The 21793-nt window shown below is 36.0% G+C and overlaps 1 protein-coding gene across 3 annotated transcripts in view; it reads right to left on the reverse strand.

Moving 5' to 3' along the window:
* The window catches only part of FBXL4 (F-box and leucine rich repeat protein 4), an 84373-nt gene that overhangs the window by 34617 nt on the left and 27963 nt on the right, over nt 1-21793 (reverse strand). For all 3 annotated transcript variants that reach the window (XM_030316007.1, XM_030316009.1, XM_030316010.1), the window contains exons 4-6: nt 20208-20553; nt 12208-12452; nt 4418-4631 (exon numbers count right to left, since the gene is read on the reverse strand). In XM_030316007.1, coding sequence (XP_030171867.1) covers nt 4418-4631; nt 12208-12452; nt 20208-20553 — 805 coding nt within the window. The remainder of the gene's footprint in view (nt 1-4417; nt 4632-12207; nt 12453-20207; nt 20554-21793) is intronic.

Below are 21793 nucleotides of genomic sequence, written 5' to 3' on the forward strand. Positions count from 1 at the left end.
TTTTAAGAGACCAGAGGACTGTGCTGCCTTCTCCCTTTATTCCTGTGACCTACTGAGTGCCCACGTCAGCATCTGATACAGATCCCAAGGATGAGAAGACACTAGAAGTGAATACTAAGTATAGGTAGAGAGCACTGAATGTAGACTCGAGAAGCAATAAAAGTAAACACTGCCTGGGTAAATTTTTCCCGATTTTGAATTTTCCCATTTACAGCACTCAAATGGCATTATTTTTATTTTACTGTAAGTTAATTGTAAATCATTAAAATGTAACTTTAGAAATTTTTTATACACTCAATGTAATTGAGAAATTGTATAAATTGTATAAAATAAATGTATAAATTATTTTTATAATATTTTAGCAGATGGACCTACAACACAAATTTTATTTAATGCATTCCTACAATGATTTTACATCTGTGTTTAAGTAACCGAGGGAAGCTGGAGATGATGCTTGCCATCTAGAGTTAGATATGTATAGATCTCCGCTCTGGAGATAGGAAATCTTCTCAGGCTTTTACAAATCACACTTCTTAAAAAATATACTCGTATGTGGAATTTAAGAAATGAAACAAAGGAACAAAAGAAAAAAGAGACAAATAAAAAAAACACACTCTTAAATACAAAGAACAAACTGGTGGTTGCCAGAGGAACGGTAGACGGGAGGATGGGTAAAACAGAAAAAGGGGATCAAAAGTACACTTAACACAATGAGCACTAATGTATAGAATTGATGAATCATTATATTGCATCCCTGAAACTAAAAAAAGAAAATGATTTTAACAATATATAGTTATGTTCTATCAGTTTCTTGAGGTAAATTAAAGAAAACTGGATTACTTCATGATTTCCTGACACTTATATGTTGTTGGTATAGAACATTTCAAAAGCATCCCACAGGCTATACATTTTTTAAGGTATCTAATTTATTTTTTAAGTTAATCAATTAATTAATTTTTATTCTCAAGTTAGTTAACACACAGTGCAGTCTTGGCTTCAGGAGTAGAACCCAGTGATTCTTAAAAATCACCATAGATGTAAGGTGCCTAGCAAGTTAGTATAATTTCTTGTTTTTATCCTATTTTTCTTCCTGAAGATTCACTGAATAATTAACTGTGCTATATTTCTTCTTAAAGTTAAATTTCACCGGAAAATTTTTAAATGAGGCATTATCTTGCTCAGAGGACCTCAGACTTTATAGTACATAGGCCAATAAAAGAGTTAATATATCAATAAAAATAAGGTATGGCATAATTTAAGAATGGACAGACCTACCCAAGAAAAGATAGCTGACAATTTTACACTCACAAATGGTAAGTCATTTCACGACAGACCAATTAAAACATGGGCTAACACTATACTTTAACACGCATTCAGGGATAACGGTCTTTTTGTTTCACAAAAGAAGAATCTGGGAATATGAGAGACTGTGTGACTCAACCTAGATCATGAAGCTTGTCACTGGGCCAGAACCAGAATAAGTCTTCTTTCCACTATACCAGGTTATCGGTTAAACTCTGGCTAAACATTGTGCCCCAAACTGAAAATACTGTATTAAGCAGACGCTCTTATACTCACAGACTTTCAGGCTTCCATAGATTAGAAAAAACGCCATGTCTATACAAGGGTATATACTCTGATCTACCAATAAAAAAGGCTATATACCCAGATGGTTGTATAGGTCAATTCTAGAACAGATAATTCCCATCTATCGAAGCTATTCCAGATCAAAGAAAAAAATGGGAGTTTCCCATATCATTTTGCTGTGTTGTCATAATCCTAGCCTCAAACCTGATAAAACAGCAGGAAAAGGAGAACTACGGCTCAATCTCACTTAATAAAGCAGATGTAAAAATTATTTATAAGTATAAATCCTTAAAAGATACTAACTATGAACCAGGCACTGCTATAGAACTTCATGTATAGTAAATCATTTAATCTTCACAAAAACTCTCTGTGGTGCATACTATTATTATCTCCATTTTACAGAAGGGAAAGCTGAAGTACAGGAGGTCAAGAAAATTCCTCAAGGTAACAATTCATAAGTGATAAAGCTAGAATTCAAATTCAGGTTAATTTGGCTCCAAAATATTAACCCAGCTTTGTATTAAATTAAAAACATGTAAGGAGGCAAGGACTATTCGACATAAGTCATTATATTGAGATGAAAGAAAAAAGATGAATATATCAATGGAGGCTTAATATACATTTTTGATAAAATATTCTTAAGCAAACAAAAATTATAAAGACTATTTATCAGAAAGCAATATCAAACAACATATAAACTCAGTAAGCTGCATGAGGAGTTGCCTATTTAGTTCGATACTAAAGTTCCAGTGCCTAAAACAGTACCTAGCACATAATAGTCAAACGTTTGTTGTATAGATGTTTTTAAAATGAAACATTAATGACATTCTCACCACATTAAAAATAATACCGGTACACCTGTTATGACTCTATTGCTGCACATTATTTATTACTTTCTATCTAATAAAGCAACAGTTTAAATATTAAAAAAGACAAGGTATAGTAATTTTGAGATTATGTAATCGTATCATTAGAAAATCCAAAAGACATAAATAAAAATGAGAACAATTATAAGCATTCAGGAAAGTGAGCAGATACAAGATAATGACACAAAAACAATGAACTTTAACAATAATCTATTAAAATTAAATAGAAAACAGTACCTGAGACTACAAAATGCAAAAGATAAACCTTTTAACTAGAAAGATACAAAACCTAAGTGAAGAAAACAACAATATGGTCTTTCTGGGACATAAAGCAAGGCTTAAGTGACAGACAGGAAGCCTTATTAAAAAGCAAAATGAAATAAAACGAATACACTTCTGATAAAATCCCTTGCCAAAAGCTGTAAGTGGCAGAAGAATATACAAGGATTAAAAAAAAGGTTTGAAAGCTTAGAAATGAGACTTCCCCCACCATAGAGTAAAACATGCTACAAAACTACCGTGATGGTACTATTATCACTACTACTGTTATGTGCAGCTAATGTTTATTGAGAGTTTACTATGTTCTAGGCACCCTTTAAGCGCTTTACATGTAATTTAATTCTCACAATGACCCTAATATCTGTATTTTTAGTCTCTCCATTTTAGAGAAAAGGAAACGGAAATGCCAGAGGTTAAATACCAGAGGCTGACCAAGGTAACACTCAAGACAGGCAAGAGTTCGCTATCGTGGGAAAACTACCGGTATCCCATTTTGGAAAAGTAATTTGGTTATTGTATTCATTCATTTAATAAATATTTATCAAAGAGCCAATCTTTACCAAGTACTATTCTAGATGTTGGAAACACGGCAATGAAAAAGACAGACAAGGCTCCTACTTTCGTAAAATTTATATCCCAGTGTAAGGAGACAGATAATAGCAAGAAAACAAAATCATTTCAGAGTGATACAGATGCTAGAAAGGAAATAATACTGGATAAAATGAAAGGAATGAGCCAGAAAGGGGCTACCTTTTTATCAATGTCCAAGAAGTGATCTCTGAAAAAAAAAAAAAAATACTTGAGTTGAACACTGAGCTAAGAAAAGGGCAGCCTTGTAATAAGCTAGAAAACATTCTAGACAGGCAGAAGGGCTGGGACCAGATCAGAATGTTCAAGTAACAGAAAGAAGGCCAACATGACTGAAGAAAAGTAAACAAGTATATGACAGTAAGTGGCCCCTAGTAGGTCCCAGCCACATACTCTTTGATCCAGTAATACCACTTACAGGATTCTATCCTACAGCAATAACAGCATGTAAATGCAAATTTCTGCACAAGACAATGTTATTGCTAGATAGTTTATAAAAGGAAAACAACTGGAAAAACCTGAATGTTGATCACTTGGGAAATGGCTGAATAGACAGATTATGGTATCACCTACACTACACAGTTAGTGGAAAGTGTCAGGTGGTATATGTAGAGATCTGGAAAAAAGTCCTAGAGATGTTACATGAAAAAAGAAAGTAGGTCAATATACATGACAAGATTCCATTTTTCATTAATGAGCCTCCTAAAATATGGTATCAAGAATTTTAACTCCTAAGTCTGGCCCTGGCTAAATTCCACTTTGCTTCTTAGCCCTCCTGCATACTATCATTCTGCCTCTTTTTCTAATTCATTCCCTGCCAGCATTTCAGCTCATCTCAGCCCATTGCTTATTACATGAACAGTATTACAAAAATTTTAAGAACACAGAGAAGAACCTCTTCCTATAATTATAAAAACAACACAATACACTTGAAATAATTTTGAAATGACTGAATCAGTTCTATTGATTTTAGAATAGTCAGGTGGCATCATAATCTATTTAAAAATCAGAAAGCACATTATCATGAGCAATTACAGGCAACTAAGTATTCGGTTGGCTATCACAGTAGCAAAGACATAAAGGATGGTTATTCTTACCTCTATTTTTGTTCTATAGAGAACAAGTCGTCTAAGACCGCATAATTTGGCAATGTGGTTGAAAGCTTGAGGTGGTAATTTATCACAGGATGAGAGATTTAAGTCCTGTAAATTTGGACACATCTCGGAAATAATCTCCAAGCAAGTTTCATTAAGAAAGTGGCTACAGGATAATTCCAGGCGCACTAATTCAGATCCACAAACCTTTAGAAACCTGTAAAAACAACGTTCCATGTGAATTTTGTAAAACTAAATGATGCTTTTACAAGTACACTGGAATTACCTCAACTCTTAATAGGCACCTTCAGAAGAATGGATTTCTACTAGGGAAAATGTAAAGCTCGTTTCACTTAAATTCTCATTTACTGCTTACCGAAATAGGCATGATTAGGCTAAAATAAATCAACCTGATATGATAAGATGTATTCACATCATAGAAAAAGTCAGCCAATGCTAAGTGAAAAATTAAGAAAGCAAAGAATGCATTTCTCCTATCTATCTAAAATTCACACCTGAGTTTGTAGAGCCAAAATCCAAAAACATAACAAAACTCTTAGAAGATATTCCCCCCTAAACAATATCCATTCAGTGCTGGATAATTTACTTTGAATATGACACACAAAGTGAAAGCTTTAATTAAATGACTTCAAAATACATCAGACTAACCTCCTCTTAACTAAGGAAATGTGGAATTGGTTTAACCATACTATTGTAATGTTCCTTATGTTTGTTACTATTTACCATACTGATGCTGAAATAATTACAAGATATTCAATTGCAGCTTCGCGTAAAGTACACAGAAATTATTCAACATGGTGGACATAAAATTCCATATCAGATTGGTAATATCAATATTTATCTTAGTTGCATTACAGATGGGGGGGGGAACAGTCCTGTCCATAATCATCATCTGAAAATAATATAAAAGGAGATGTGAGTCTAAGAGTATCTGAATCCATGAAACTTTATCACCTAAGCAAATTGAACCCTTAAGTGTACCAAATCATCCCTGTCCAGGTCTCTCGACATTTTCTTGCCTATGACAATGTCACATCAGTGACATACTGTTAGTTTATTTATGCCACATCTTTTTTCCTCATTAGCTTTCAAATACACATATAAAATAAAACTGACTAAATCACCAAAATAAAAGAAATAACACTAAAGGATTAATTTTTGGCCCTGTTCCACTACTTCCAAGCATGTGACCTTGGAAAAGGCATTTACCCAAGTCTTAGCATTTTCTCAGCTGTAAAAGGCAGACGAGAATTACATAACAGCACTCACCACACTGCCTCATGGTTTTGAACATCAAACAATATGTGAAAGCAGTTGGTAAAGGTCAAAGCACCCCACAAACATTAAAATAAAAGTTAAATCGTGGCCAACTCACATTCAAACAACAATAAAAAAATTCAGTTGCTACCAATTTATTTTAAATGTTGAAAATAACTATTGCCCAAGTATCTTATTTACACCTGAACGCCATTTATTCTCAATCCAATGCAATATATGTTCTGTTCTCCCTAAATTCGCCCTTTCCTTTTAAATGCCAAATTCAGTGCCCTTTCTTTTCAGTGCTTGAATTACTTGACTTATTGTGGCATTTTGCACAACTGCCCATCCCTTCCTTAAGATTCCCTGACACTCCTCAAGCTACTCCCTCTCCCAGATTTCTTCAAACCCATCCCACTACTGTTACCTTTGCTAAGTTGAATTAGGTAAACTGCAATTTGCATCAATCATGTTCATTAATTCATTAAATATTTATTGAGCTCCTAGTATGATCTAGGCATTTCTCTGGGCACTGGGGAGTTAGCAGTGGACAAAACAAAGTCCCTGCTCTCGGGCAGCTTACTACATTTTGGTAGGAGGCAGGCTATAAACAAGTAAATGAGTAAAACAAATAATAAGTGAAAAGTGTCGGGGCGCCTAGGTGGCTCAGTAGGTTAAGCATCCAACTTCAGCTCAGGTCATGATCTCACGGTTCGTGAGTTCGAGCCCTGCACTGGGCTCTGCACTGACAGTGCTTGGGATTCTCTCTCTCCCTCTCTCTCTCTCTCTCAAAATAAGTAAATAAACTTTAAAAAAAAATGAAAAGTGTCAAGGAGGAAATAAAAGGAAGGAAGGGCAACAGGAAGTATCAAGGGTAGATAGGGTGGTCGGAGACACCTCACTGAGATGAATCAAGACCCAAAGGAAGTAGCAGTATAACCAAAGCAGGTATCTGGGAAAGAACTTTCCAGGCCGAGGGAAAGGCAAGCACAATGGCTCGGGGGCAGGATACCACACAGACTGAGGAAATGTGAAGAGACTAATGCGGGAGGTACAAAGTGAGGGGGAGATGAGGCGCAGGTCAGAGAGATAAGAGACAGTTCATATAGTGTCTACGTTTTACTTTGAGGGGGATGGCCTTCTCAACCATCAGAGGGTCTTGAGCAGAGGAGTGACATAAACTCCTTGTGTTTCAGCAGGATCACTCTCACTTCTAGGTAGAGGAGAGACTCAAGGGGAAGAGGAGTGAAAACGGGGGCAGTCAGGTCACAATATTCAGGAAAGAGAAGATGGTGCACGAGATCCAGGTGGTAGCAGTGAATGTGGTGCTCAATATTCAGGTTCTGGATCTACCTCAAAGGTAGGCAATGTATACTAATTATGACAGGGGAGCCTGGGTGGCTCAGGAGGTTAAGTATCTGACTTCGGCTCAGGTCATGATCTCACGGCTTGTGAGTTCCAGCCTCGCGTCGGGCTCTGTGCTGACAGCTCGGAGCCTGGAGCCTGCTTCGGATTCTGTGTCTCCCTCGCTCTCTGCCCCTCCCTCCCCTACCCCTCTCTCTCACTGTCTCTCTCTCTCTCCCTCAAAAACGAATAAACATTAAAACATTTTTTTGAAATAAATAAATAATGACATACCTCTATACACTGAATTGAACTCAGGCTCATCTATTCCTCAACTACTACTTTTTTTTTTCTCTCTCGCTTTTTTTTTTTTTAATCTTTGTTTATTTTTGAGAGAGAGACAGAATGTGAGCAGGGAAGGAGCAGAGAGAGAGGGAGACACAAAATCCGAAGCAGGCTCCAGGCTCCGAGCTGTCAGCACAGAGCCTGATGTGGGGCTCGAACCCTCAAACCATGAGATCATGACCTGAGCCGAAGTCGGATGCTCAACCAACTGAGCCACCCAGGCGCCCCCCTTTTTTTTTCTCTTAACCACAATTTCCTCCCTTACTAACTTATTTATATTGAGCTTTATAAGCTGCCTCAAATTCCACTTACGAAAATTTACTTGAAGAATTTACGTTTCCTCTATTCTTAAACAGACTAAATTCTATGGACTCAGGGTATTTTTCCTGTAGGTTAAACTATTCCTAAGAAATGGGACAAAATTAACAGTTCTACCTAGCTTTGGGTATAAATAACAGTTATAGGTGGTTCTTCGTATTTTTATAAACTAGCAACCTAGAAATGGATGTAGGGTTTCAGAGAACCTATCTTGATTTGATACCTCTACAAATATTTGAAGATTATAAAAGTTAAATGAGCATATTAACTCTTAAAATCTTTTGGCATCTTATCTCTTGAAGGTCTTCATTATTTGGCAAAGTACTTTGTTCTGTAATTCTTTCCCAAATTGGACTTGGAATACTTGGACATCCCTTTTCTCCTTACTCCCATTATTGAACTTTTCTCCTCTAAAGAATTTACAGGCCAATCAGCAGAAAACCAACCGGTTAACAGACTAGAAAACTTCCCAAATTGATTTAATGAATGGTAGAATTTGAAAGCACAATGAAGATAATGATCATGCCTGTACTACCTTTCTGACTTTCCCCATCTCTTTTATATTGCATATTTTCAGTGTGAGCAGATTAGTCAATATCCCTATACTCTGTTTTCCTGAACTTACAGGATCTACACTACCTAATTTTTCATGATCTCTCCAGTTCAAGAAGGGAGAAGTAGCAGCAGAGTCAGTTAATTAGCTGAACACAACTCTCGTTTCTTTCCTTAATGCTCCTCATTTAAATTTTATTTTAATGCATAATTACATGTATGTTTTTGTCTTGGTCATGTATTCATTCATCTCAATCGTGACACTGGTCACTCAAAATGAGAACTAAGCTTCTTTATTTCCTACAGCCTATTCATTCCGCGGTGTGAATTCTCATAAAGTATTTCTTGATATTGGGGGTATTATGAGAAGACTTAATTTCACACGAACAATCCCAAACTAGGTCTCCTGCTATGAGAAAAGAAATAAATGGCTTATCCTTATGTGGTGAATTAATTTGTCCAGAGTAATGTAAGTACATAAGAAGTAACTTACTAAATGGTAACTTGCAGCCTAAAATAATAAAATCATATGAATGAATGATTTGAGTTTACTCATCAAAATAAAAGACACTAATCCTCACACTTGCCTGGTGTATAAAGGTAAGGGGAGAATTAAACACAAATATCTATGGCTTCTGATTCCTAATTGTACATTTTGTTAGCTGACTCTCACTGAGTTTTATAAAATAGCATATTTAAGATAATCTTTAATCCCATGTAATTTGGAACATTATTTAATACATCTGATCCAAAATAAAGCCGTTAAAAACAAAACTTGTTGGCAGGGGAAAGAAGTCTTAAAGTTGTCTCCAATCTCTGGGAATTTGACATTCTAAAAGACAACTGTATAAAGCATAGGTAGGTAACTGAGTAAACAAATAAACAGGCAATGAGCTCTTTATCCCATAAAATTGTAGCTCTGTGTCAAAACATCTAATAAAGTTCTAGAAACTAGAAAGTATCCAAGAATGTTTTCTAAAGGAAACAATGAGAGGAGTCAGGGGTAAAAATCTCTGCATAGCTGAGGTGGAGATCAAGGTGATTAATTTGGGCAACTATCCGAAGAAAAATAGTAGTGGAAAAATAAACCTAAGGCTTTTTGAGCATCAGAGTGATATGATTAAGCCTCAGAGCACAAACAGGCAGGGGGGCAAAGAAATATCCAAGACTTTAGGGAACTGTATTATAAAAGAAAAGTGGAATTATAAAAGATGTGATTTTAATGAGTAATGATATGCATGAGCAGTACTTGAAGTTGCAAATCACAAATCTGGGGATAGAATAGGATTTTAATAACTGATTAAAACTTTTAAGTTCTTGTTATTCCGATTCAACCTATTTTCCTGCTCTTCTGAATAATATAAACTCCTAAAAAGTTCTTTGAAATCCAGTTAAAGAGTTCCAACTTGTGAGGATAAGGTTTTTTGGCAACAAAAATAAATGGTATCAAACTTTTCCCAAAGACTTACTCATCATCACTGGTCTCTGGTTTAAAAATGTACTTTTTTTCTTTAAAGTATTATAAATAAGTCTTCTTCACAGTAATGAGCATAAATAGACCGTACTTATTCATAGATTATTCATTAATAATCAAGCCATGAATATTTATTGTTTATTCTGGGAATGCTGCCTACAAGGCATAATGACTATCAATTCGGCAGTCAAGTCAAGGGGGCCAACAGCAATCAGTAGGCAAAACTCCAATATCTCCCACCCAGAAAAAGAATTCTCTCTTCTCTCCCTGGTATTTAAACTTTTTACTTTCTTAATGGGAACAAGGACTATGCTTAAAGGAATGCTATCAAGATTTATAGTTTTACTATCTGAAATACTACAGTAAAATATGGAAAACTTAAATGTATGTATATACCTTCGTGATTATTTAAACAGCCCCACAGCAACTAACATGGCTGAACTGAAAATGGAAGAGAAATTGCTAGAGAGAGAGTAGATTGGAGATTTAGTCTTGCAGATCTTTATCCCTTATGAGTCTAAAATTAAAAAGTAGCATTACTAAACTTTCTTCTTACAACTTATGTCTCTGCTCATGCATCAGAATGAGCTACATAAAGGGAGTTTTAAAACAATGATTTAATATTACTGCTACATTTTACTCAGTATATCACGGTCATATGCAACATTTTGCCAAAGAAGCTGGGCTTCAGCTGTTCACCATCAATATTTTCTTTAATGTCTACACTCATTAGTTGTCATACTGTTATTTTATTAATTTTATTAATAAAAATATAGGATGTTTACATGTTTATCTTTATATCTTTATCATTTCTGTAGCCTAATGTAGGACTGTGTTCAACATCTCTTGATGTGGCCAACAACACTCACTATAATTCCTTATACACAAAGGGTGAAAACAAACAATAAATTCCCAGTAGTGGGAAACATTAAGGAAAGAGCTACAAGAGGAATGAAAATACCTGAAAGGTCCTAAGAATGTAAAATAATGCTTACTGACACAGTTATTCTAAGAGTCAGTTAGCCTTGATTTCTGACCTTAGGGCCTGCTCTAAATACCCACAGTTATCATTAAGCTCAGTTCTTGGTCCTATTAGCAGAGAGCACAATTTTCAAATGAAGCGTATGTATCCGGGCCAAGGGGAAGTAGAAAGGATTAAGCTGTGTTCCACTGGATTGCTGTCAAATGTCTACCAATTTTTAAAATGTGGATTCTACAAAAATTCACCAGAATCACACTGCCAAAAAAGAAATGCCCATTTTTCTACCATAGACATCTCCTCTTAAGAAAATTCACATAATGGAAACCATTTTGTATACATAGCATGTTATAAAATCGTTATACCCTCTGACCCACCACACCATAATGTTTTATCGAAGAACTCCTTTCCCTGGCTCTATTTTTGGAGGAAAAGAAAGGAACTCGGTGCATCCATGGTTTCAACATGTGCCATAAGCCATCACTGCTTGTGTTTATTTTTTACTTTGATGCATAAACTATCAATATTAGCACTTTGAACACATTGTGACATTAGTTATCTCATCTGAATCTTATGCTATCAAATATTTATTTTTGGAACTGCATCTTTATTTTTATAGTCTAGTCAAGGGAAAACAAGGCTCAATATACAAATTTCTAATTCATAAACCTCTGTTTAAGAATGTATCCACTGAGGATGCGTGAAGGGAGAGCTGTTGTTCATTTTTAAATTCTAAAAACGGGACAGAAAATTATTCATTAATCAAAAATCACAGGTAATTTCCCCAAAGTTTCTACTCCTTCATTATTTAACTTAATGAAATGATGGGATTAGAGTGTAACATACAATGAGAATAACTCTCAGCAAGGTTAAGAGAAAAACACCTGTTTGTATCATAAGAAAAATTAATATGGCATTACTAAATGAATATGCACTTGTGCAAGCTTTCAAATGTTTAACAGGTGACATTTAATAGTAAGGAAACGAAATGCTTCAATAGAAAGGAGCAGAAACACCTGGGCAGGTCTGCAAGTGTGGTCGCCTACTTAGCATGCAATTGCATTTTCAACATAATTAGTTTAAATGAGCTTCTAAATTTGGGTGATGTATTGCACATGTAATTAAGATTTAATTAAAAATGTTCTATAATAAATTGTTTTCCATTTCTGACAAATCACATTAGAGAGGTGGATTTTGATTTGGAAATAGTTTTTAAAATGTGTTAATCATCTATGCCGAAAATATGAGAAAGAAAAAAAAGGGGGGGGGCTCTGTTCAAAGTTACTTGGGATTTAAAACATATGAGGTAAAGGGAAGACTTTCCTTTTATCTCATTATAAAGTTTCGCTGAAGGGGATGAAGAAACTTACGTTTATAAGCAGAACACGATGATACACAGAATGGATCTCCTTTTTATTTCCGTATGGTATATGGTAGATACTTTCGGACTTTGGTTACGGAAAAGACCACGTAGTAACGACCACAACAAGGCTTGGCACTAACCTGCTGAATCCTGCAACAGAGATGAAGCCCCTGTTCCCAGTCCAAGACAAGTTGAGCCACTGAACAAGGGTGCAGCGAGCCTGCAGAAATTCCAGAGAGGTGTCATTTAGTTTTGCCCAGTACGGCTGCAGATTGAGGTGGATGTACTGTAGAGGATCACAGCAGTGCTGGTTCAGTAGTTTGCAAGTCTGTGCTAGTCTACACAGGTCTGGCAGTGTAAGATGGTTCAGAATCAGTTGAATGAGCTACATCAAACAGAGAAACCAAGACCATCAGGACGGAGAAACAGTATCACGTAAGTACATCACATGGTCTAATAAAGAACAATCGTATCAAATTTGATGACAGCGTCTTCACATACTAGATAAACCAAGATTCATCCGAATTATCCAAATTAGAAGAAAGCATTCATGCGTAAGACTATATTACATTTCAAAATTGTTTACAAGGTACTTCAAGTTCAGATTGACTACTCATTTTTTTCCAGTATAAACAATTTGGTAATCAATTTTTCATGGACTCAACATTTACTGAACATCTACAGCCCAACAAGCATGGTTACGGAAGAGAGCTCCGACTTCCAGAGTTTTGCAGGGCCCAGTGGGAACTGGTTAGTGCAATAAGATGTTTTAATAGCTTCAAAAAAGAGGAGCACAGGCTGCTATGGAAGATAAGGCCTAACCTCGAAGGAAGAGTGTATTTGCACGAGGAAGGCTCAGCTTTAAAGGGCGAGAGGCAAACGAGGTGAGAGACTAGTTAGTGGTAGGGTCTGGGTTACTAAGAACTTGAATTTATTCTGAAAGCCAGAAGGAGTCTTGAAGGGATATAAACTGCAGAGTGACAGGGTCAGATTTGTGTTTGGAAAGCCCATTGCAGAGGCAGGGAGGCCCTACTGGAGGCAGGGAGGCAGGGAGGCAGGGAGGCAGAGAAACCGGTCAAGGAGCGATTACAGAATTCCCAGAGGAAAGAGAAACCACGGGCCTGCTAGCAGTGATGATGGAGTAGCACACGGATACAAAAAGTATTAAAGGGGAGAAATCCAAGGGATTTTTACCTCTAATTAAAATCGTTTTCCTCGAACTAGTTCAAGATTTTTCCTGACGGTGCACAATTTGGGGTTTCTAAACTTATACTGTTGAATAGCCTATTCTGAACCAAGAAACACAAAGAAAAAAAAGACCAAATATTTGCTAAATGGTAAAAATCTTTAGATGAGAGAGAATATTGAGTTTCTTGCTTAACGCAGTATGTTTATCTAGCTACATTTTTGTTTTGCAAATATGCCCCTTAACCCAAATGATGTTCTTCTATTTATTTGACTACGTAAACCCAATACTAGTTTCAGGTCATAATTTCACTGTTTTAGGCCAAAAGATTACAAAATAGTGACAACATGATATTTAAAATAAGCATAAAGAGTGCATAAAGTATGAACACTGCTAACTAACATAAATATTGTGCTCCGTGAGGCTTGGAGGGTTTTTACTATTTATTTTTAAGACTGAATTAGACTTTAAAAATATTAAGAGTATGTGTTATAAAAAAAAAACAGGGAAATATAAGGAAATTAAAAATTAGTCTAAAATCTCATCACGCTGATAACAGGTAAACTGCTGACGTGTAAAATATTATACAAACAAAAAGAAAATTCGGGTAAAACATTAGAAAAACCAAACACTGAAGAAGGGTAGTATATGAGAAGTTTCTCCCTATCTATCCTCAAATCTAACAAACCCTCTCCCCATTGGTAAGCACTGTTCATTTTTCTGATCTCTTCCAGACAAATATGCATGAATATGTATAAAATCCTATGTATGAATATGTATAAAATATGTATGAAATCCTATTTTGGATTTGCACTAAAAGCTATACCTTGCTTTTTTCATTTAATAATTTATCTTGTAGGCATCTTTTTATCTGCACATAGAAATCCACCCCATTCCTTTTTAAAGATGTGGCATACTATTCAACTAATTTCTCACTTACGGAGTTCCTGGGTTTTTCCCCATCGCAAATGATACTGCAGTATCATTGTGTGTGTGCATATTTGGCAAAATTTGCAAAAATACCTCAGGGTAATTGCCCTTCAGAGCATCAATTTACTACAAACAGTGTAAAAAAGTACCCATTCACGGATGTCCTAGACAGTACTGGTGTCAATGCTTTAAATTTTGCCATTCTGAAAGCAAAAAAGGAAGAAACAAGAACAAAATAGTGTGACACTGTTGTTTTTTATTGCTGTTCTTTTTTTGTTTTTACTACAGAAATGTAACCCTTTGCCAAGGGAGTTGCCAAAGTTTCTTTCTTTTCTTCTGATCTGTTTCTGGATTCTATTGTTCCATTTATTTATTCATTATTTCTCTCTTATCAATAGCCCTGTGAGTCAAATGAGTTTTGTTCTAATTTTTTAAGTTTATCTGTGGGAGTGCATTGGATTGTTTGGTTGCAAATGAGACTCTATCTTCTTCTTTGTTGACCCACAAATATCAGTCCTATAGCTTCATAATATGCTCTGTTATCTGGTGGGACTAGTGCCCCCCTCTAGCACTCTTCTCTTCCAGAATTTTCCTGAGTATTTTCATGTTTTTTTTCAGGTGAACTTTTCAAATAAAGAACAAAAATTCTGTTTGTGTTTTAATTGGGACTTCATTGAATACATGAAGGAAAACTGACATCTTTACTTCATTGTATCTTCTTATTCAAGGGCATGGGATGATTTATCATTTAATGATCTTTTATGTTCCTTGAGTTTCTAAAGCTATTGACTTTTGTCTATTAACTTTGTAACCTGCCAACTTTACTTATTGTTCTTAATAGTTTTTAGTCTAGTCTCTGAAGTATTCTAGTACAGAATCCTATCATCTAAAAAATGATGATGATTTTAAAGCCTCCTTTCCAAAAATTATGCCTTTTCTTTCTCACATCTTCCAGCATTGGCTAGTACTTCCAGAACAATGTTAAGTAACATTGTTGTCTTGTTCCTGGCTTTAATTTAAATGTGAGCCACAAATGTGATACACATATATAATTTCAAATTTTTAGTAAATATATTTTTTTAAGTCAAAAGACTATAGTTAATAATACTCTATTGTATACTTGAAGGTTGCTGAGAGTAGATCTTAAGCATTTTCAACACAAACAAAAAACGAGAAATAACGATGTGAGGTGATATATGTGTTACTTATCTTGATCTTGGTAATCGTTCTACAATGTATATGTATATGAAATCATCATGTTGTACACTTTACATATATACAATTATATTAGCCAATTATTCCTTAATGAAGTTAAGAATAAAGGCAAAGGAACAGGTAATATTAAATATATTTAATAACATATTAAAAACGATCATTTCAACATGTAAATCAATATAAAATTACTGAGATATTTTATTCTTTTTTTTTGTATGAAGTCTTTGAAATCTTGTATTTTACATTTTCAGCACATCTCAATTCAGACCAGCCATATTTCAAGTGCTCAATAGTACATGTGGCTAGTGGCTACCATATTGGATAATGCATTTCTAGTGTTCGATAATTAAGTATGTTAGCTTTTGGTTAATGATATTTGGTAGTAGACAATTACTATCATATAGCTTAACAAGGTATTTATTTTTTTAACAGAGATGGATTAAAAATTTGGATATCTGTCCAGCTGTCATTTGTCAACCAATTTTGTATATCCACTAAGATGATATAGGATTTTTCTCCTTTGACCTAGTACTATGGTATTATTATATAATTCTCTGATACCAAAACACTCTTGAATTCCAGGAATACATGCTGAATGATTTTATTGTATTATCTTTCAAAATAAGTCTATTTATTTTATTTGTTTGCTGAAGTACAATTGGTCTGTGGTATTTTTAGGTACTATAATGTTATACTGGCTTCATTAAAAAGTTGAAAACTTTTTTTTTTCTTTATGCCATGAAATAATTTAAATGTTTGAAAGAACCTATGAGCCACCTGGACTTGGCAATAGTAGGACCTTAAATATTTGTAGAATGAATTAAAAATCCATTGGTTTAACTATAATATTAAAAGTTATTTCAAGAGAATTTGTAAAGGCAGTTAGCGCAAAAACGCATTAAAAATTAAGTATATCTCTGTATCAGAGGATCAATAATTTACTTTTTCCAGATGATTTGTAATTTAAATAATACCCAGCAATTTCTGGCATTGTTCCAAACAAAAGTCACCAATATGAAAAGATGTATATTTTGTGTGAAAACATTCTATGGTAACTTAATATTACATTTTAAGCAAATATCCAAATAGAAAAAGAATAATGAAAAGTCACTGAGACCATGACACTGACATGTGAAAATGCACTTTGGGATTTTGATTAAATGAGAGATAACTGGTTTCAGGCCTACAGGAGAATACCCATTAATCATTATTTGTCTAGTGTCTATAAAAACATGTTTTCATACAGGGGTATCCCAGCATGAAGTACCATTTGCTACCACAGTGAGTGCAGGATGTGATGTTGGCAAGGGCTCAATTGTGCCCTTATTTTCAACTGTGGAAACACTCACTTGATATATTTAAATGTTGGGGTTTTTTTCACTTTAAAAAATTTAGATTATCTTAAAAATAATTTGGGTAATTTTTTTTTTTTTAATTTCTCCTTTTAGTCACCGTGAGATCGTTCAGTGTTCTGCAGCATTAACTCTCTATGCAATGTACTCTGCTTTCATCATGGCTGGTTAATGTTCTCAGGACTACAGATTCTGTCCCTCACCTTCTCCCACGTGCCCTTGTTGTATTGACCAAACCCCTTGCCTGCATTGGAAGCTTTCCCTCTCTACTGCCTCCTTTCCTTCAGCCTAGAAACATGCTGAAACCTCTCCCAAACTGCATCACAAACAGAAAACTTCTTAATCTGCTGCTTCCTCCACCATTTGTCTTTTTCCTTTTAGAAGGCAAGTTAGAACAGATAATACCTCTAATTCATACTCTCCTTCATTTTGATATGCCTTTTTTGAGTGCCATACAAAGGGGTGGAGTGTTAGTCAAGATGACAATATTATTCATTATTGGCGGACAGTCTTATCCATGTTACAGCCCCCAAAGTATATTAACAGAAGTATTTTTCTGCTTATACTCAGAGTAAACAGTTTTTGTCTCTGCTTCTTTCTCCCTCCTTTATGCCTTAACCAAATATGGCAAGGTTTTCTCATCCCTCACCTATGTTCATGGCTCCACTGAACCGATAACAGTAAAGGATTATCAAAGATGTCCCAATAACCAAAACCTGTGGGCACTTGTAACTTAGCTCTCTGCAGCCATGTGGCTGACTAGGTCCTTTTTGTGTTTTCTAGGCCTCCTCTTGCTTTGCTTTTAAGACTCTCTCATTGTTATCCCAAGCGCCTTTTCTGACAGGTCTTCTCTATGAGATTCTTAGATGTTAGTATTTCCAGAATTCTGCCCTTGGCCCTTGATTCCCACTCTACAGAGTGTCACCAGTTAATTTTATCTACCATGATGCCCCTCTCCTCTTTCAAGTGGACTCACTCAAATGTAAACTCAGACCTCCCTCCTGCATTTCAAACTGAAACACTAACTGCCTACTGTCCTCAACCAGACAGCGGAGATGCTTTGATGAATCACAGGCACCTCAAAGTCAGTATATCCTTCCCACCTTCACCCACTGTTTTATGATTAATGGCATGTCCATCCACTTAGTCATTTCAACCAGAAACCTAAAAGGGTCTCTGATGTTCTGCTTCGTCTGTAGATAAACGTTTACTACTTTCAATTCCTACCTCCTGATCTCCGGAATATTTCTCCTACTCATCTCCCTTCCAAATCTTCCAATATCCAGGCTTCATCATTTTTTGCCAAAATTACGGCAGTAGTTTCCTAACTGGTGTTCCTGCTTCCTCACCCTGACCTCCTCTTGCCCTATTCTTCATTTACCAACACAGTTATCTAAGATAGAAATCTCATTTTGTTATTCTCATTTTTAAAATAAATAAAATAAAACCTTCAATGTTTCCCTAATGACCACAGAAAAGATTCACTCTCTTGTTTATAACATGACACATATGAAAGATGAAATTTACATGAAGGCCAAACACCTGGGCAATTATTCTAATTGTGGGCCAAATGGGTGTGCAAAAATGCCTACATATCGTGGATGATTCCTGGAATGTTAGCTATTCCACACCATTCTCTCCCATTCAGAAAAGCATTATGAATACAAGACAACACAAGAAAGTGAGTGTGAAACTATTACAGGTATAATCTTGGATCTGCTCTAATTTTTCATCAAAAGTAAACTGATGCAGCAGTGATGCAGGCCGCATACTGCCAATGCTAGACTGTCCCAATCACTGTCATCTACACGAATGGTGTCCTGGGGAGTCAGGCACCGAGGCAGTCCTAAGCCTCCATCCAATTTCATCCTCTGCAGCCATCTTGTTCCCAAACGGGTTACAAAGTTATACTTCCTCTCCCCTCTGTACATTCTCTTCCCTCTGCTGGAAGTTCCCCTCAGGTGTTCATTTGAATGCTACGTGTCAGCATTTTATCAGGTCTGGATAAAATTCAAACAAACACTGTTCAAATGTATTGGCCAAATTTAAGTTTCTATTTTGTAGTTTTAGGAAATGGGTGAGAATCAAATAAGTGCTTTTGTTTCTTCCTGATGAACTGTTCCCACTGCTGTGAGGACAGCTGCTCCTTGAAGCCCTGGGGAACAACACTGTCAGCACCCTACCCTCCTCTCTTTCCCCAGCTCAACTCTTCCTTCACCTTTCCCCAGTCCTCCCATTAAGGGCCAGAGGGTCTTGTCCGATCCGTGAAGCTTTCTTTCTGTAACACAAGACTTGACCTAGACGGCCTGGGTGGGGTCCTGTTCGTGGCTTACTGACTCAATTACCTTGGATCCTTCGCTTCATCTTTATGTGGGAACTCTAGCTACTTCGCAGGACACGACAGCATTTTAACCACAGAATGGTGCACAGGCATTGTAGTAACCATTAGGCTTTCAAGAGACTATCTTGCTGTTCTATGCAAGTTAAGCTACTTGTGTTACTACCGTGAAAGCTGAAATACCCACCAATTTGGAAGGCGGCCAGTTTAAATTGGCTAAAATTTGCATTATAAACACAATAAACACAAAAAACACCATTTTTCTTAAAAAGTTTTGGTTACATTGTTTTTAGCCACACACAGCAGTTTGTCAGCAGGGGATAGAAATGCCTGGCAGGATCCCCCACCACCAGGGGGTGTGCTTCTGGCATATGATGCCTCGGGGCCAGGGACGCTAAACATACTGCAGAAAGGTGCCTGCAAAGACACACTGAAAACAAGACTTTAAGTAAAGGCACTCTGCACCTGCCTAGACCAAAAATTTCAGCTAGCCAGAAGGATATAAAAGAGAATTGGTATAGAAGCATAAAGGAGACTTGGAGAAACTGTGGACTATCAAAGAGAACAGGCATCCTTCTCATGGTCTTATTAATACTCTAATGCAAAACAAAGCGGTAAAATTACTTAACACAATTTTGTCCAGCTTTTTCAAAGTCAAAATACAGGTGACCCTTGAACTACAGCAAGGGTTAAGAGTGTCAACCTCCCCTCCACCAGTCGAAAATCCATATATACTTCTGACTTCCCCAAAAGTCAACTACTAATAGCCTACTGTTGACTTGAAGCCTTACAGATAACATAAACAGTCAAGCAACACATTCTGTATGTTAAACATAGTATGTACTATATTCTTAAAGTGACGTAAGCTAAAGAAATTGTTAAGAAAATCCTGAGAAAAACACATGTATCATACTATACTATAAAAAAACCTATATCTAAGTGTACCCACATAGTCCAAACCTGTGTTGTTCACAGGTTGGCTGTATATGATACATGAGATCATGTACACCATACCAATGTTTCTATTTTTCTGATATCTAGCAAAATAAACATTAATACCTAAACATTTAAAAATTATAGTGTTATGTCCAATATTGCTACTGATTATCTTTGGCTTACCTCATAAGGCAGTTTATCAAAATATCCATTATTTGGCCCTTCCCTGAGGGCAGTACTGCTAAACTTTTTGTTAAGACTGTCCATTCCACAACCGTCCTTTTCTTCATAGTCATCATCTTCTAGATCATTCATGTCAATAAGTGAAGTCTTGAGAGAAAGCACTGGCTTGTCCTTCGTACCATGTAACACGACTGCATCTAATTCGGTGTAATAATCCAGAAGAGAACTATTTACTTCCAGCCGTATAAGGTTTGTGGGAAAATTTATCTGCTTAATACAAGGTTTAAATTGGCGAGCCTGGGAAGCATTCACCTTCGTCGGTCTCTCTGACCAAAGAATCTCCCATCTGCCAAAGAAAGAAACTTACCTATAATATACTTTAGAATGAGATTTACTGTTACCTTAAGGTTATGGCCCCATGCCCGAAACGTTATAGTGTGACACACAAAGGTATTAAATAAGGTGAACAGAATCAAACACAAGTGTTGTTTCCTGGATGTAAACAAATTTATAAACTAAATGTCACAGACCTTGAAATATTTGTACTACTTGAATTATTTTCCTAACGTCCTAGAAAGTACTTTTTTGCAAATTCCGTATCAGTCAGTCAGAAACTGGAAGAGCTAGCGTTACATGAAGAACACCACTCAGTTTTAAAGGAAAAGGATACCTGAAGTTAGAATGAGGCACACAGGAGGAATTAAGCTCTGTTGTGTACATGTCCTAAAACCAACAGTGGAAACCAAAATGATCATCTTGTCACCCCAAGCTCTCCTTTTCCAGCTTCTCCATTTCTGTTACTGGCGTCACACAAACTCAACACTTCCATTATCTTTGATTTTCTCTTATCGAGTCATTAAGTTTTGTCAAATTTTTCATGAAAGCATCCTTTTTCTATGCTCTTCTTCTAAATTCTCATTGTTCTCCTCTTTTAGTCATCTGAGTGTGGTCTCTATCTGGCAAGTACCTAACACATAACAGATAAATAATATCTTCTCTACTCCTCCAAAACGAACTCTACTTTCCAGCCAGATTAATCATTACCTTCCAGATAATAAACTTATTTCTGCTTTTGTGTCTTTGCTCATGTTGTCTCCCCACAAAGAAATGCCCAGTTTGCAATTATCTGCCCATCTCTTCTTCAAGGCCCAACTCAGATTCCATCTCTTCATAGAAGTCTCCTAATAAAACTAATCTCCCAAATTATGTAAAGATTCTTCATAACCTAGGATCATCAGATATGTAATATTCTTCCACATGTGTCACAAGTAACCATTTCTCTAATACTCTTTCCAAATACATCAGAAAACAATTAGAAACACAGATAAAAAAAATACTTCAATAAAAATCTTTCCATTTCTAATTATTGACTTTAGCTATAGAATTTTTTTTAATAATTTTTTTTTTTGAGACATAGACAGAGCATGAATGGGGGAGGGTCAGAGAGAGAGAGAGGGAGACACAGAATCTGAAACAGGCTCCAGGCTCTGAGCTGTCAGCACAGAGCCCGACATGGGGCTTGAACTCACGGACCGTGAGATCATGACCTGAGCCAAAGTCGGACACTCAACCGACTGAGCCACCCA

Source organism: Lynx canadensis, chromosome B2 (genome assembly GCF_007474595.2).
Source record: "Lynx canadensis isolate LIC74 chromosome B2, mLynCan4.pri.v2, whole genome shotgun sequence".
Classification (NCBI taxonomy): Eukaryota; Metazoa; Chordata; class Mammalia; order Carnivora; family Felidae; genus Lynx; species Lynx canadensis.